At 36.6% G+C, this 18,923-nt stretch overlaps 1 protein-coding gene across 1 annotated transcript in view; it reads left to right on the forward strand.

The window, feature by feature from the left end:
• The first annotated feature begins 466 nt into the window (after positions 1–466).
• Positions 467–18,923, forward strand: part of LOC108709409 (coiled-coil domain-containing protein 80) — a 52,229-nt gene continuing 33,772 nt past the window's right edge. The window contains exons 1-4 of the mRNA XM_018249205.2: positions 467–614; positions 687–873; positions 4,762–6,668; positions 10,770–10,926. Coding sequence (XP_018104694.1) covers positions 4,770–6,668; positions 10,770–10,926 — 2,056 coding nt within the window. The 5' untranslated portion in view covers positions 467–614; positions 687–873; positions 4,762–4,769. The remainder of the gene's footprint in view (positions 615–686; positions 874–4,761; positions 6,669–10,769; positions 10,927–18,923) is intronic.

Here is an 18,923-nt window from a genome sequence, read left to right on the forward strand (position 1 = left end):
GCAAACTGAAGAGCTGCTGAATGAAAAGCTAAATAATGCAAAAACCACAAATTATCTAAGGTTAGTAAATCATCTACAATCTAAGTTTACAATATAAGATTACAATTTAAGGTTAGTATCACATATACACACACAATGAACAATTTTATGAGGAACCAATTAACCTGTCTGTATGTTATTGTGTGGCAGGAAAACAGAGTACCCCGAGGAATGCAACACAAGCATGGGGAGAATATGCAGACTCCTTGGGGCTGGTACCCTGGCTGGAATAGAACCAAGATTTAAAAAGAGTGAAACAACTTGTAGCAGCATAACATATGCATACATATACATTCTATGGAGTTTTAAAAATTTAGAACAGTTCCTTGATAGAAGGGCTGTGCAGTGCAATCACCCTTTCCTAAAGTGCTTGCTGATGATGTGTAATGTTTCAGCCCCCAAAGATATTTCAGCCCTAAGCCCTGCCTTGGTGCTTCAGTTGGGTAGGAGGCGGTGTTGTGCTGATCACTTAAATTCTTCCCTAACTTGCTCTGTGACTTGCAGTAGCTGCTGCTGTTCTCTATTTGCTTTGGAGCAGAGTTAAATTTCCTAACATGAAACCCAACTATTAAAAAGTAAACAGGAAAAAGAGCTGAAGGAGAAAAGAACGTTATTCTCTGATATAAAACTTATGTCATTTCCTTTAGGTTAGAAACTGCATTACTGTATATTAACCCCTAGTCATCCTTGGTGGAGACAAAGAAGGACCAAGAAGCAAAGCATGACACAGAGGAGTACAACAGTTTGAATGCACATGGATTGAAAGGGCAGCTTGGCCTTGGTAAAGAACAGATATGGATGCTTAAACTGCCACTATTACACAAAAGAAAACAGGTAATTAAGTTTTATTTCTTTATTTTTTCAGTTTTTCAAATGCTTTCTAAATTGTAATATCGCTGTGTCTTTCCAATACAAATCTTGTTACACTGTAAGAAGGCAAAAGTTTTCACTAGTTTCTGTAGCATAGGCGTCACAGGTCAGCACAAACTTATAAGCCACGTGTAAAAAGAACTCAGGTTGCCAAAGAGTTAAAGTGCAAACACAAACTTAGATTTTTATTAAAATGATTTAATTATAGACTATATGATTTGGGAGCCTTAAGAACATTGCACAGCTGTACAATTTGATTCCACAGGGTTTTACAAACTTTTAATATTTAAGAAGCTTTTAAACTTGGGTTTGTGAGTGGCTGCTGGGAATTGAAGTACAACACAGCTGTGTCCATGTCACTGGGTCTATTTCAGCACATAATGCTAGCAATGTGTTTCCTCGTTATCTGTCTACTAACGTGATTTTAGCTGAATTTGCATTAACTTATGGGAATCATATACTGTATATACCAGTCACCCATGCCAATACAATCTGCGACAAACATACTTTCATGTGAGTGCGCTTTATTGATACAGCTGATGGCAAACTAGGGGCGTAACATTCTCGCTTTTGTTCTCAGAGCCAATACACAGAGACTACCAAAAGATTACAGGAAACCAAACATTCTCTGCTGTAGTGATGAAGACGCAAAAAAATGTTGGGGGAGGGTTAAAACTGAGATGAGTCAGATCCAGGTTATGGGGGTGACAAGGAGAGAATTAAAAACATTTACTAAAGGCAGTAATATCCCACTCCTTCCAAACATGGAAAATTGTTCATAAGTTTTCGGACATAGCTGCTTGTATAGGCTGGAAGAGCTCTCTCTTTTCCAGAACTTTCTCGTGTCTGTAGTGTGACACTAAAACAACGGAAGTGAGCCGTGCAAATGAAAATAAACCCTGTCAGTCTAATGGAAAAAGTAAAGGAAACTGCACATGCAAGAACAGTTTTTTTGGCAATGGATCAATACAATTGTATATAGCGTCATTGATCCTCTAACCCGCACCACTAATAAAAACTCTCTACACCTTAGTTTGTTGTACTAATAAAAATTCACATTGCTGGCAGCAGTCATGGTGGGATAAATTACTCCACACAGCCGTTACTTCACGTCAGCAATTTGCACATTAAACAGAAACTTCTGTAAATATTCGAAAGGGTTAAAAAAAGAGCACAGCAGGAATTATACCTTCCTGAAGTCTGCTAAAGGATTTATATGAATATTCTGGAAAACAGAATTTTGTCACAGAAAGCTATCACTTTATACGTGTCATGTTACAGCACCAAACAGTAATATGTTTCATATAAAAACCTGCAGCCAGAATAGATCATTCTCAAGCTATAGTTTTACCCCAGTCTTTTGTTTAAAAGAGATTTCCTGAGTTTTAACTTATGGATTCCTTCCTTATGGAACCATTTATAGGAGAATATACATAAGAGATGTAGAAAAAAACTGAGACAAGACCTCCTGTATTTTGTTCACTTTGGGCAATGCAAAATGAAGGCTTGTCAAAAATAGTTGTGATGAAATGCACACTGATCATTACCATTCATGCCCTTTTATTATGATAGCTGATGTGTAGCTAGGGTTGCCACCTGCCTGGATACTTTATTGGTGGGGATGCCAATGTTATAAATAGGGCATAAAGATTAAAAGACAGGAAGGCTGGTATTTTTTTCACAGAACAAGTGGCAACGCTGTGTGAAGCATTTATGATGAAGGTTCCCAGACTTTACTGATGTGTTAGTCTGGCATAAAGTTACAGTGTGCCTGCCAGTTTAAAACTTGAGGTAGTAGACTCTGATGCAATAAACCCACACACATTGTTATTGTTATCCTTTATGACAATGAGGTATGGTTTTTAAATGAAATACCCCTTTCAAAGCCATTTTATGCAAAATCTAAATTCCCCAAAGGGTGGTGTAACTATTTGTGGACGATTGTAGACTGTTGTTAGCTAATGGTCACCAGATAAAAATCAAATATAAGATCATTATATACCTTTTGGACACCCCTGGAATAAGTTGTTGGTGGACTACAGTACTACCAAACTTTTAGTAGCCTTCAAATGATCATTAATTAACAAGTAAAATGGAAGTAAGTTGAGCCTGTCATCGGGGCTGTACATGCATACGTGCACACCAACTCTGAAGGGATATTTCACCTTAAAATGTTATCATTAATAATACAGTGTAATAATACAGTGTAATTCTAAAGCTGGAGGTACTTCAGCAGGTGGAGAAACCACAAAGTGGCTGTTCTTGTACTACTACTGGCATTTTCCAGCCCAAAAACAATCACAGCTTTAATACACCAACAGAGAATAAACCCAGTGTGCCCTACCCCAAGTTGCAGTTAGTATTAATATTTAATTTTTGGTTTAGATTAAATACTTTTTGGTTCTGCAACTCTCAGCCTTTGAATTTCACTTGCTATCTGGATGCTAGTGTTTAATGATCCTATAAGGCAGCAGCAAGGAAGTCAGAAAGGATGATGAAAAGTAGAGTTTTTAGGTTGTAAGAAACAGCATAGGAGTGTATACAAATAAAATAAAGACCTCCAATATGCTGCTCAATTAATAACAAACGTAACTGTTAAAAAGCTAAAAGCAGACATTTAATGCTCTTTTCTTGTAATGCAAATTTGATCTGTAGCTAGTAGACCATAGTAGACTAGATAAGCAGTTTTGCTACAAAAGATGGAGGAAAGATCTCAAGTACAGGTTTGGTATCTATTTTTCAGAATAATTTTGACCTGGGGTTTTTCAGATAAGTGATATTTATGTAATTATTTAATGTTTAATGTTTTTTTTTATAGACCATATGGTCTTTAAAAAACAGTAAACATTAAATAAACCCAATGTATTGTTTTTCCACCATGCAGCTTAGTTTATGTATTGGGGACATGATTTCGGTGGTGCTGGAGCCCCCTACACACACAGCATGCTAGCAATTGAAATGCAAAATCTGAAACGTACACACAAATTGCAAGTGCAGCTCTTATTTTGCTCATTTTCATGCAGCAGTTACCATCAAGTACAATGTACTGTTTTATTATTACAGAAATAAAGGAAATAATTTTTAGAAAATTAGAATTACTGCATTTGCTTTAATTGATCTCTCATGTAAGTCCAAGTTTTATGGATAACTGGTTTCCTGAAAAGCCTAAAATGATATATATACAGTATTCTCATCCAGTTGTTACTGGATGCACAATGACAGGCTACAATACTTTAACCCCATTGTGACGCTTTTGATTGAGGGTCATGATCTATTTCCTGCAACAGGTTATCTACTAATACAAAAGTATAACTGAAAAATTATAATTGCTCCCAGATGTAAATTAATGGCATCGCCTTACATATTTATTAAGTAATGCCTTTAGCAGTGGCAGAGCCTGGCAAAGCAAAAAGTCAAATAGTTTAAAGCTAGACTGTCTAACCTGTTGCTTGTTCTTAGGAGTATTAATTAAATTAATAAAATCAATCATAGGTTGGCAATGACTATACAACATAAAATTTTTTGTCCTCCTCTATACCTTTATGCCAAAGCCACAATACCTTCCCAGATGCTATTGTCGCATTGTTATAGGTGCTGCTGCAGTGCCAGAAGTCTGAAACAGTTATATGTGGCATGTTAATGAGCTTTCCTCCACTTCTCTTGCCTACAACTGCTGCTTTACAGGCCTTTCCTATGTTCCAGTCCCAGGGAAGTTACACATACTTTAAGGTCTTATTTTGAATGGCTATAATAAAACATATGTAAGTATCAACATTATGTCAAAATCAGTATGACAATTAACTATTTACATAGTATTTTGTTTCTAAATTTCTTTTTTTCTGTATGATGCAGGCAAGTACATGATGAACTGGATAGTAATATTACGACCAACTATTCTGGTAGCAGTGTGGTTAGTATGCTCTTCAGATATATCACAAGGGACTTCCCCTAGTAGGGACAATGGAAATGTTGAACGGCACAGGACATCACACAGAGGCAGCAACCCAGGTTCTTCTACAAGAAGACCAATTAATTCTCAAAGACGTTACCCTATAGTAAAAAACCAAGGGTCTCATGTTTTTCAAAAAAACAAAGAAGAAGATAAAAGCAGTTTGTCTGAAAGTATGTTAAATGATGAAGGTCAAAGACACAAAACACATGAAAATCAGGGTCAGAGACATGCTGGTAACAGAAATGCAATGCGAATGTTAAAAGATGATAGTGGAACAGCTGTGCGGTCAAGAATGGCACGTTTTCCTTCCACTTCAAATTCTCCAAATATCCTTGCAAGTTTTGCGGGAAAAAATAGAGTTTGGATCATCTCTGCACCACATGCGTCTGATGGCTACTACAGGCTCATGATGAGTCTATTAAAAAACGATGTGTACTGTGAACTTGCTGAAAGGCATATTCAACAAATAATATTGTTTCATGAAGAAGGTGAGGAAGGGGGTACAATTAGAAGAATTACTAATGATGGAAAAATTATGGAACAGACTCTGGACAAATCTCTTATACCAAAGTTGATGAGTTCATTAAAGCTAGAGAAAGGAAAATTCGGTATGGTTCTTCTCAAAAAGACTTTACAAGTGGAAGAAAGGTATCCTTATCCAGTACGTCTGGAAGCTATGTATGAGGTTGTTGACCAAAGCCCCATAAGACGCATAGAGAAACTTAGACAAAAAGGTTTTGTACAAAAATGTAAGGCTGCTGGAGTTGAAGGACAGGTACAAGAAGAGGGACAGTCTGAGGGTAGCAACATAAAAAATGTAAAACCTACACAATCTAGTGCGACTGTCCAAACATCATCAAGAAAAGAAGAGACCAAGAAAAGTGTTGTAACACCTACACGATTCTCTAGAGTGAAACCTACAAGGAAATCAATTGCACCTCCAACACAATCAACAACTAGAGCAACTACAGTTTTTCCATCAACTAAGGCAACTACAAGAATACTGACTACAGCATCAAGGCCACCCACAACAATACCTACAACAGTGAGTCCAACAACACAGAAAATGTGGACAACTAAAATGTTTACTTCTCCAGAGCTTCACAAATATGTCATCCAGTCTGAAACAACAACAAGGGAACCAGACACTCAAAGGCAGTACATCCCTGTGAGAAATGATAAGAACAGAAATAGACAGTATGTACAGACGGGAAAGAGCCGTTCTACTACAAGCAGAGCAAATAAAGTGGCACTCCATACAGAGGCTCCAGTTATTCCAACAACCAGGACAGAGCTAACTACCAAAGCAAACACAGCACAGTTTGTAGATAACCAGACAGACAAAAAGGTTCATAGCACACATGATGTCACTCCAAGTCAAAAGAAATTTACAAAGACAAAGTCACCCAAAAAGAAAGCGGTAGATAAAATATTAAACAATGAATATGAGGAAAAAATTGACACTGGTAAAGTTACTACTCCCCACGTTTATTACACCACAGAAGAATCAAATGTTCAACAGCAAAAGGAAAAAGATCAAAGAAAGGAGGAAACACTAGACAAAACCGATAAAAAGAAAAAGAAGAGTGAAAAAATAGATAAGCCACCCAAAAAAGAGAAGCCAGCAAAGAAGGATACAACTGAGAAGAAAGACAAACCTGAAAAAGATCGCAACAAAAAAAACAAGAAAGCTAGCAAAAATGATAACAATGGATTTATGAAACCAGAGAAAAAAGTATTTGTTGAAAGCCCCAAAAGATCATTAGCAACATTGCTTGCAAATTTTGAAGGAAAAAGAAGACTACTGGTAAGTGCACACCCTTGACAACGATTTATAAGTTTCTTTGTATTTTCAGACTAGATCAAGTGCTACTTTGTATGCTAGTCCACATCAAATATAACACTTTCTCTGCTACCTATAGATAAATGTCATAAATGTCAATGACAATTGCAATTATCCATTCCTGCCTACTAAATGTTTAGTAACAAACAATGTTCCCTTTAAGGTGTGCACTTGTACACACGCACACAAAGTCTGAGGCCTGCACACACCAAATTGTGGTGAGCACAAAGAATTTTTGTGTGAAAACAAAATTTTGTATTATTCTGACCCGAGCACACAATTTTTAAGCACTGCTCACACATGTTTAAAATGTGCACACAAAACAATTGTTTTGCACACACAACCGGGAAGGAATTAAAGGAAACATTGGTAACAAACTGTTTTATATGTTATATTATTACCCCATTTTTCCTTACATTTTATCTATCTTGGTCGATGAATGTCCTGGCCCATGATTGCCCTAGCCCTACAATTAACCACTAACTAACAGTTGTTGTTGGAAAACATTCATTTCATTGGTTGCTATTATATGGCTAGGATAATAATTTCATGTACAGGTTGTTACCTGGTACAGTTTAGTACAGTTTGGCAAATCCACATGCTTTCTTGTGATTTAGGGTTTTTGAAACTTGAAAACGTACTTCATTGAACCCTATTGTCACTGCAGTTAAGGTACAGTGCCTTGCAAAAGTCTTCACCCCCCTTGGCATTTTTCATGTTTCATTTCATTGTTGCCTGACAACCTGGAATTAAAATGGATTGTCTGAGAGTTTGCACCATTTCATTTACAGAACATGCCTACTTTGTTATTGTGAAGCAAACAACAAATAGGACAAAATAACACAAATCTTCAGCGTGCATAACTGTTCACCCCCCTAAAGTCAGTACTTTGTAGAACCACCTTTTGCAGGCAATTACAGCTGCAAGTCGCTTAGGATAAATCTCTATGAACTTGGTTTTCACTTGTGAACAGCAATCCTCAAGTCTGACCACAGATTCTCAATTGGATTGAGGTCTGGACTTTGACTAGGCCATTCCAACACATTCAAATGTTTCCCATTAAAACACTTGAGTGTTGCTTTAGCAGTATGCTTCGGGTCATTGTCCTACTGGAAATCACAGGCAGACTGACACAGGTTTTGCTCAAGAATATCCCTGTATTTAGCACCATCCATCTTTCCCTTGACTCTTACCAGTTTCCCAGTCTCTGCTGCTGAAAAACATCTCCACAGCATGATGCTGCCACCACCATGTTTCACTATGTTGATGGTGTCCTTGGGGTGATGGGATGTGTTGGGTTTGCCCCAGACATAGCATTTTCCTTGGTGGCCAAAAAGTAACATTTTAGCTCTGACCAGAGCACCTTCCTCCATACATTTGGGGAGTCACCCACATGCCTTTTGGCAAACTCAAAATGTGCCTTCTTATTTTTAACTTTAAGTAATGGCTATTTTCTGGCCACTCTTTCATAAAGCCCAGCTCTATTGAGTGTACGGCTTATTGTGGTCCTATGGACAGATATTCCAGTCTCTGCTGTGCAACTCTGCAACTCCTTCAGGGTTACCTTTGGTCTCTGTGCTTCTTCTCTGATTAATGCCCTCTTTGCCCGGTCTGTGAGTTTTGGTGGACGGCTCTCTCTTGGCAGGTTTGTTGTGGTATCATTGTTGTGGTACCATGTCATAAAAGGTGTGTTTTTTTTACCAGTGATCCCCAACCAGTAGCTTGTGACCAACATGTTGCTCTCCAACCCCTTGGATGTTGCTCCCAGTGGCTTTAAAGCAGGTGCTTATTTTTGAATTCCAGGCTTGGAGGCAAGTTTTGGTTGTATTAAAACCAGGTGCACTGACAAACAAAGCCTCAATGTAGGTTAACAATCCACATAGGGGCTATCAAATGGCCAACCACAGCACTTATTTAGGCACCCCAAGAACATTTTTTATGCTTGTGTTGCTCCTCAACTCATTTTACTTCTGAATGTTGCTCATGGGTTCAAAAGGTTGGGGATCCCTGGTTTATACTGACAGATCATGTGACAGATTGCACACAGGTGGACTTCATTTCACTAATTATGTGACTTTTTAAGGTAATTGGTTGCACCAGTATTTTTAGGGGCTTCGTGGCAAAGGGGGTGAATACATATGCACATGAAGAATGTATTAGAAAATGCTGAACCTTTAGGCTAACTCAATAAGTTCAATATGTAAAATAAGGCATTTCTACCCATATTCATTTTTAGGGTTTAGTTCTCCTTTAAATTGCAGGTAGAGGTTTATATTTTTGTTGTGACTGGTGCAATCCAGTCAAGTGCAATAAAGTTATGTTTTAACAGGCCTATGCCTAATATTAGCTCACTTTATGGCAAGCCTTATGTGATGCCAGATTAAAGGAGCTGCATAGGAAAACAAATGAAGTAACAGTCTGAATGTTATTTACCTTTGAATTTCATCTTGGTTTCTTGCACATACAACTACTTCAGTCAGTTTTGTTTTCTGTCCACTTGGAAATATTTTACTTTATTCTAGAATGAATGTCTTTTGTAGGTCCAATTTCATATATCTAGTCATATGGGATTATAATAGACAATGTTATTGAAATGATGATCCGTATGGTATGTAGTGTGAGGTAATTGACTGAGGGTCTTTATCACGGAAATCACTGAAAAATCCTTTGCATTTTTGTTTCAGTAAATCTTACCATTTAAGTTTAAGCTGCAGCAGTAATAAGGATCTTGTGTTTTGAGAAAATGTATACAGTATAGCAATTTCCTATCTAATATTTAATAGATAGGTTTTGTTATTACATTTTTCATGTAGGAAAAATATCACGTGTATGTTTACATGTGTAGAGCTCTTCATCAGGATTTGTGGCTAACCTTCTTACACAGCTCAGTGTCAGTGTGCCCAGGATGGTCATGCCTTTCATAAGTGCAGACATAGGCATCCACGGTAAGGACAAGGGGGCACTTGCTCCCCTTTGGTGTTATCCTATCAAAAAGGGCAAGAACAAGTACCCGGGTTTCCATATTGGTGTTTAATATCTCTAACTGCTGGTTTTTGTGTCTCTCTGATAAGACTGTGGGTCTCTTTGGCAGCAGCAACGTGAAATGTGTAAGGCTAGGGCCACACAACATGGATCTTAGCCTGTGGTGAAACGCAGGCCAAGAATCCTCTGCCCCGCTACTGCTCCTCTTCTGCTGCACTGCATGCATCTGGAATCATTACTTCCACTGCAGGCAGACGCAGTGGATTTCGACTGCAGAGTTAATGAAATGGAGTGTCCAGTACTGTTAAGTTCATCAGACTCTGTGCGGAACCACTCTATACTACCAAAAGATCATCCATGTTTTGCTTATATAATACCACATGTGGATCTAGTTTGGACAACAATATAGTGCCCTCATATACCTTCATGTAAAGGTTACCATAGGTAGGTGCAATATGAGAATCCATATCAGTCCTGTCTACCTGGAAGTAGAAGGTGTCCTTAAAAAGGACAGGAATTCAGTTGGTGGCCCTCATAGGGGTCTGTGAGTCAAGGCTTTTCAACAAGCCGATAATCCATCCTTGTATGGAATGATGGTGTAAAGGCTTTTAACATTTATTGTTTGCAAAATGCAATCATTGGGCAAGTGTCTGAGTTGATTATGTTGTTGGATCAGGTGGTTAGCGTCTCTAATATAAGAATCCATTGGTTGTACCATCGGTTGGAGATAATCTACAAATCATGCAACTGGGGGAATCAATGTCTGAAATAATTGGCCAGCCGGGGATGCAGTGGTGGACATATACATTTTAGGCAGAGTATATATATGAAAGGAATCTTAGGCTATTGAGTAATTAGATATGTAAAAGTAGTTCTCTTTAGTGTCTGGCAAATTACACCAATGTATTTCACCAATATATGTATTTGTTATTTGTGCTAGACAACAAAATAGATGACTGATACATAGAGATTCATGTTGCTCCATATAAATTTATATTTTTATACCTCTTAAAAATGTTTAAGTGAAGATGTGTGTTACATTGCTAAGACTCATAAGTGTCTGTTCTTTTCTTTCCACTGTAGCTAATAACATCACCAAAAGAAGAGAATAAGATGTATTCTCAGCAGCGGGATGAGTATTTGGAGACAGTGTGTGAAATGGCTGTACGGAAAATTTCTATTGTTACAATCTTTGGAACTCTGACAAACAGCACCATGAAGATTGACCACTTTCAGTTAGGTAAATAAAACCTTTGTGTGTTTTTCCCTACCATATAAAACCTGTTTTGTACCTGTATTTATGATAGCAGCAGCACATTGTACTGCTTTGCTGCCCATGTAAGATAATAGAAAGAGACTGGATATTCAATACAGGTATAGGATCCTTTATCAAAAAGCCTGTTAAAAGCCTGTTACCCAGAAAGCTCCTAATTACGTATGGAAATGCATGTCCCATTTAAACTCCATTATAATGAAAGAATCCACATTTTAAAAAAACTCAAATTTTATTATTAACTCAGAGACATTTGAGTTTCAAAAATATAACTCAAATGTGTGAGTTTGGGTGCAAAAGAAATTTGAATAGTGGAAAAAAATCACATACTATTTTTTTTATAAATCTGCCCCTTAAAGGAAAACTATATCCCTCAAACAATGTAGGTCTCTATTAAAAGATACGGAGTAAAACAGCTCATGTGTAAAACCATGCTTCATGTAAATTAACCATTATCATAATAATATACTTTTTTAGTAGTATGTGCCATTGGGTAATCATAAATAGAAAATTGCCATTTTAAAAAATAAGGGCCGCCCCCTGAGATCGTAAGATTCACTGTGTACACATACAAACCACATGTAAGGTCACATGAGCCAATTAACAGACAGAGTTCTGCCTTTTGCTTCCTCACTTCTTCCTGTTACAGTTAGTGTTGTAGTATTTCTGGTCAGGTGATCTCTGAGGCAGCACAGATAGTCACAAAATGGTGGTTCAAGGCAAGAGATGTAAAAGGGCAATATTTATGTAAATATATAATCCAGTTTGGTAAGATTCTTTAATATGTCATTTAATTTGATATAAACTATCTGTTGCTTAAGTATTCATTTTGGGGGTATAGTTTTCCTTTAAAGTATGAAGATACAAATTACGGAAAGGCCCCTTTTTTGGAAAACCCCATGTCCCAAGCATTTTGGATCAGTCAGAAGAAAAGTCAAAGTTCAGGACAAATCCACAGCAGTAGTCTTAGACTGCAAATAATTTATTTGGGAACGTGAAGAACACTACAGGGCAGATTTAGGTTCAGGGAAAAATTAAGTGATGGATTTCCTCATGTGGGTAAGCTGACTCCCTCTACTTTCCCTGTACCTAGCAGTTTTGTTTTTTTAGTCCTCTGGGCAATGAACTAAATTCTTCAAAGAAGAAAAGTTAGGTAGTTGCAAACTTTTTTTTGCACAGTTGCAAAAAAGTCTCACTGTTCTGTGAGAAATGGAAGAAAACAGTATAGTATAGAGCACCCAAGACAAAGACACCATAATACTTTAAGAGCTGAAACAAGTGCCTTTGGATTCAGGGGGTTATTTATCAAAGGTCGAATTTCAAAGTTATATACATTTTTTTTTAACTCTAATAAATTCGAATGTATCCACAACTCAAATGGGGGGTTATTTATGAAAAAAATTGAATGTCTAACATTTGATTGAATAGGATCCGAATGAGGATCCGAAGATTCGAATCTAATTCGAATCAAGTTTCCTCAGAAAAAAACTTGAATGTCAGGAGGCTATTAAAATCTTTAAACATCTTCTACATGATCTCGGAGGGTTTAGAAGTCGAAGTATCGAATTAGTACTTTTACGGGGTTGAGGTGTGATAAATCTCACATTCAAATTCAAATTAGCGGTTTTAAATTTGAAAATTCTAATTTACCATTCGAACCTTATTAAATCCGCCCCTAAATGTTGATCTTGGTAAATATTTTTTGAGAGTTTTAAGCCAAAATCAAACATAGTTAGCAATAACATACAAAATGAATTTGTAACAAATGTAAAGTAGACTAGGAGGAACTTAACTAAAAAAATCAAAAATATCTAAATATACCTAAAGTAAAGAACTGATGACTTAGAGCAGGAGTGCCCATACTTTAATAATGCGGGGTCTACTTTTGGTGATGTTGTCCCATTATGATCTACATCCATAAAAGCATTCTGCCCCATGGAAAATATTACTTAAATATTGAGAGAATGTAAATTGCCATCTTTAACAAACAACTATTTGTAATGTAACCGTAATGTAATAAATATATGAATGAAAAGCATGAAGTAGGAGGGTGGTTTAAACAAGCTGTTTGCTGACAGTGTCTTGAGATCTACTGATCACCAGCTAAAGGTCTACTGGTAGATCCTACATTTGAGCACATCTACCTTTTGGGCACCCCTCACTTAAAGTTTAGGAAAATATGGTGATTTCAAGGACAAATTTCAAACTTACACTTTACTTTTAATTGTATGACGCAGATCGATTTGAACATAGGCTCTTCCCAAGCTCCAAATGTGTAAAACAGTATATACTGTATCTATTAATAACTTGTGAAAAGACAGTGTATATCCATGTGAATTTTATTAAACTGAAATAAATTTGAATATACTAGAAATTTGATTGGAGGGTTATTTAATGGGACAGCTCACCTTTATGCTGACGTTTAGTATGTTATAGAATGGAAGATTCTAAGCAACTTTTCAATTGGTCTTCATTATTTATTTTTTATATCTTTTTAATTATTTGCCAGACGGTTTAGTCCTCCCCACCATTAGATTTTAGAAGAGAGAAATTGCCAAGACCTCAGCATTGGTTCTAAAAGCTTAATCCCCCCTGTTTAGGAGACTGTCCGGATCACCATTTAAAGGAATGGTTGTGAGGGGTGCTACAACCACGTGGAAGCTTGACCTGCATACGGCAGAATAGTTCTGCAACAATAAAAAATAAAAAAGGGGGATTGTGGGAGCACTACAAGTCTTAGTGAAAATAAATAAATACAATAGAAGTGCAACTGATTTGACCAAATTTACATGTTCACAGTCACATGTTCAGGGGACAGATGATCATAAAAATATGCCACACAAAGAGTTGTATTGATATCTTGGGCATGCTGGAGTAATGAAAGGGAAATACCTGGACAGCCCTCATTTAATAAATCAAGTTAACCTTGTTGTCAGAAATGTACCTTTCTGTTTTTTATTGTAAAAAAATATAACCATAACAATTTTAGACATGCAAGAAGAGAAAGTTTTTTGTACTATGTTAGCCATTTGAAAAAGTTATAGGGCAGAACTTTGAAGCATAACAAAAGTGGTGTAAAGGTGATACCTTTATTGGCTAACTAAGGTGATAATCACAGCAATCTTTCATAACATTTCAGTTTCTTCTTCAAAGCTGAGCAAGAAGAGAAAAAAAACAGACATTAGCCCTTGCTGTTTTTCATTTGGCAATGTAATAAAAAAACTGTTTCTAAACAATGCCTTTAGAGTGACCAGCTGTTTCAACAGAATAGGATATAATCCCATGTGAACATGGAGGAGCACAGGCAATAAAACTATTATAACAGTGGGCAACCTCAAATACCATCGAGAACCTGGACAAAGGTTTTAGCACAGTTGCTTGGTTTTAAGGGACTCACAACTAAATATTACACAGACAGAGTAATCATGTAACCAGAAAGAGACATGGCAGGGTTGGGAGAATGAGGACATTATTAATTTGCAGCAATCTATAGGAGCTAAAGGCTGCAATCAAGACTACTAAAATATTGGCTGATTATTGACTAGGGGTTACGACACTGGTGCACATTTGTACCCATTTTAGTGAACTTCCCCATGGCAAATAATAAGTTCTTTGCTCCCTTCTCAGTTGTTATTATCCTTTATAGAATTTGCTTGGACCAACTGCAGCCCAATAGATGGCCATAATAGATGGAAGACTGTCCAACTTGGTGAACTCTAGGGCATATTAACAACCAGCTAGGGCCAGAATGGGTTTTCCTGGTAAGCCAGCCTTACCTTGACATGCACCGGAAAATCAGAGATAGAATCCACAGGCCAAATAGTAAAATTTTGTGAAATGCATGGAGAATATCTGTGGCCTGTTGATGGCATGAAATGATTTATTTAATTTAAGACTTTATTTAAGGATATTAACACTTGCTTTAAATTAAGCAGATTTTTTTCTTCCAGAAGTCATGAACCATTTAAATCCATGTACTCTATACCTGTATGTACAGTGTATATATATATATATATATATATAGTGAATAAAGTACCCCCTCTTGGAAAATATAAGGATATTATAAGTTACTGAGGAGTTCCATGACCATATAAAAACACGAGGCCGAAGGCCGAGTGTTTTTATATAGGTCATGGAACTTCGAGGTAATTTCTAATATCCTCATATTTTGCAACTGGGGGTACTTTATTTATTATAATACACAAATTTCAGTGAGTCATGTGACAGGAATTACATCAGAACTCACCGTTTATAACTGATGACATCAGAACTCACCGTTTCTAAGGATAAAATTTACAAGATATTCATGCCTTTTGTGTATTATATATATATATATATATATATATATATATATATATATATATATATATATATATATATAGTAGGTTATTCTTTCTTTATTCAATGTTGGTAATGTCCCTGCTACAGAAAGAAAGTGATCCTGCTGCTATGTACTATATAAATAATTTACATGCTGTTGTATTTAATGGGTTTTAACGTAAAACGTAAAAACGTAAAAAGTACGTTTAGCTTAAAAAAGTAAAACTTAAAAAATGTAACAATTAAAATTAATTTGACCCCCTACCTCTACCCCCACAGAATACTTATTTAAACGAATCAGTTATTGCATGCAATACAAGAAAGCAGTCAAATGCCTTGACTGTTTTAATTAGTAAGGCACATAATGACCACAAGCTGATAATCAATATAATAGAATTCTCTCGTCTCAAAAACGCAAAACTCACCAAATATAGGAAGAGGTCCAGGCGCACCGCCCTGAACCTTCAGTAGAACCTCCATTTTATGTTTTTCAGGGGACCAGAAAAAATGGTGTAAAATCCAGAAAATTGAGGTTCCACTGTAATTCATATTTCAGTTACTTTTTTTTTTTTTTTTACTTTTTTTTGTAGTAAAAGGCAGCCTAGGGAGTTCTAGTCATTCTGGAGCTCTGAAAAGCATATACTGTACAAATAACAATGGGCTCATAATATTTTATTTTATTCTGTGCTCAAGATAGCCAGGTGACTTTCCAATAGGTCTGCATCTCTGTCAGTAGTTGCTCAGTATGCTATAAACTCAACTAAACAACAGAAACATACTAGCATTTTACCAGTGAGTGGGTACAAATGCTAATTATGCTATTAGGCTCAGTGTGAGTTCACACTTCAAAAGTTATTTGGCTTTCTCTAATTAACACAGTTTTGCAGTGAATGTCCTAAGATGTTGGTAAAGCAAATGCTACTGTAACATGCAGGAGGTTAGTGTGTAAATAATTGAGCAGCCATCTATTTGTACTTGGACAGAAAACTGTCTGAAGGATCAAATGGCAAGTATTATGAATGGGCCATTTTCTATTTGGGTCAGTGCTTTCATTGGAGTACCTCGGGGCTCAGTCTTTGGACTTATTTTGAATTTGATCATAAATAACATTGAAACTGGCACTAAAAGTAATACCGATGGCATACTGCCGATTTATGCAAAGCACTCTTCATGCGGGGCGTTTATACTCTACAGAAGGGGCTAACAGAAATGTCTAAAGATCAAAGCAAATTACATTAGACACTTTCTCATTCAATTGTACTGTAACTGGTGCCTTATTTCCTATAAATGGTAGAAGGAAGAGAATTTAGCTCAGTCAATGTTATGACTAAAGGGAAATGACTGCTCTTGGGATGATATAAAAAAAAAACATAGGTTCGGGAGCATATGGCTAGAATTACCTTTCTGACTTTTGTTTCTTGTCATTTTAGTTGTTTTATTAATTACTAAGAAATTATTTTCTGCACACCCTGGTATAATAACCACTATTCTATATCATAGAGCAATGTTCTCCCCATTCAACTGAATAAAACATATGTACAGTGGAAGGGTTTTTGTGTGTGTGAAGTACACCTCCAAGTTATGAGTGCCCATTTGTTCCCAACATATACTTACCATAATTTTTCTCTTCTTGATCATCTACACCTTGAAAGAGCCTTGTGAGCCACATACAGCAGTGTCACTAGCAAATGGGAGTGGGAATATACATGTATATTGTATACATGTCCTGTTGTATACTTCACTTTTATTGGCTAGGTGATGCAGGCAAACTGTTTAGCAATGAGGCATCATCTGCAACTAAAGACATTTATGAAGGTGTTCAATTTATTAGGAAAAGAAACATTTGTTTTAAAAAGTAGTAAGGAGAGCAAATGGGCACAGCATTTGTGGAGTTTCCGAATTTCCTTTTATTGAGACAAAACTGCAGGGATTGCCTTAAATGGCTTCCAATTCTGGAGAGTAGGAATTATGTTATTTATGGCACAGAGTTGAAGTTAAAACTATTAGTTTCTTATATTTACTATACCATGAGATCATGTAATTTTCTATGCTATTCTTTTGGTTAGAAGAACACTGCACGTGCCATTTTCTGGAGTGTGCATTATATAGAACTGCAGAAGAAACAACTATCTTTTTTTATGTTACCAGCCTTTTTATTAGTATAAGTTTAAGCAGCTTGTAAATGTCTTTTGAGTCATCTCCAATCTCCCAGCCTTTCTAAATGTTGGTGCACGTACTGTCTGTGGTTCATCCTCCACCAGTATTCAATTCAGAAAAATTTCTTTATACAGCAAGAAATATAGGTTAAAATGCCTTTACTGAAGATTACATGGCAAAACCTGGTCAGCAACGTTTCAGGCCCCTTACGGCCTTTTATCAAGCTTACTAAACATTGGCCATTTTGGTCTTTTCATAGACAAAAACTTTTTGCCACCTACTGGCTACATACAAGTATTATATTTATATGCATAGTGTTACAAAGTCATTTGACACAATAGAATGCTTATTAAAGAAAAACTATACCCCCCAAAAAATGTAGGTCTCTATAAAAAGATATCACATGAAACAGCTCATATGTAAAAACCCTGCTTCATGTAAATAAACAATTTTCATAACAATATACTTTTCTAGTAGTATGTGTCATAGGATAATCATAAATAGAAAATTGCCATTTTAAAAAATAAGGGCCGCCCCCTGGGATCGTATGATTCACTGTGCACACAAACATACCAACAAACCATTCTTCTTAGGTCACATGATCCAATTAACAAAAAGAGTTCTGTCTTTTGCTTCAACACTTCTTCCTGTTATAGTTAGAGTTGCAGTATTTCTGGTCAGGTGTTCTCCGAGGCAGCACACAGACCGTCACGAAATGGTGGCTCAAGGCAAGTGATGTAAAAGGGCAAGATTTACTTAAATATATAGACCAGTTTGGTAAGATTCTTTAATATGCCACTTAATATGATATAAATTGTTGCTTAAGTTTTCAGTTTGGAGTTAAAGTTCTCCTTTAACTCTTCGTAGGTTACAGACTCGATCACCTATTCAAAATATCTGTAAGACATAACATTAACAACTAATTAAAAATAATTCAAAACATTATTCAGCAAAAAATGGCTTGTAAATTATATTCCCTATTTAACCCTTGTGGGGAAAGTGTCTCCAGCCTCCTAATCCACATTGCTTTTTTTCTCAGTAATGATTTAAAATGGTCTCCCCCTCGCCTGGGATTAGGAACATGGCCCACCACCTGATATTTCAATTGTTGCACTCCGTGGCCAGCTTCCATAAAGTGGGAGGCAACTGCTTGCTCTGCTTGTCCTGATTGTAGATTTATGTTCTCTAATTCGTTCCCTTACGGGACGTGAGGTCTGTCCCACGTATAGCAAGCCACACAGGCATTTTATGATGTATATAACAAAATGTGATGCACAGGTATAATAATATGTGATACACCACATCACCCTTCTGGCAATTGGAGCAGCAGTTGCATCCTAAACAAGGAAACGTGCCAGTTTTTTCTGTCCGGAGTACACTTTGTTTCACCTTCTGACTTACCAAATCGGACTTCACCAATACTGAAGCCACTGTTTTATTCTTTTTGTAAGACAGTAAAACTTGTCACCCTTAGGAGACCTTCTCTT

This window comes from Xenopus laevis, chromosome 2S (genome assembly GCF_017654675.1).
Source record: "Xenopus laevis strain J_2021 chromosome 2S, Xenopus_laevis_v10.1, whole genome shotgun sequence".
Taxonomy (NCBI): Eukaryota; Metazoa; Chordata; class Amphibia; order Anura; family Pipidae; genus Xenopus; species Xenopus laevis.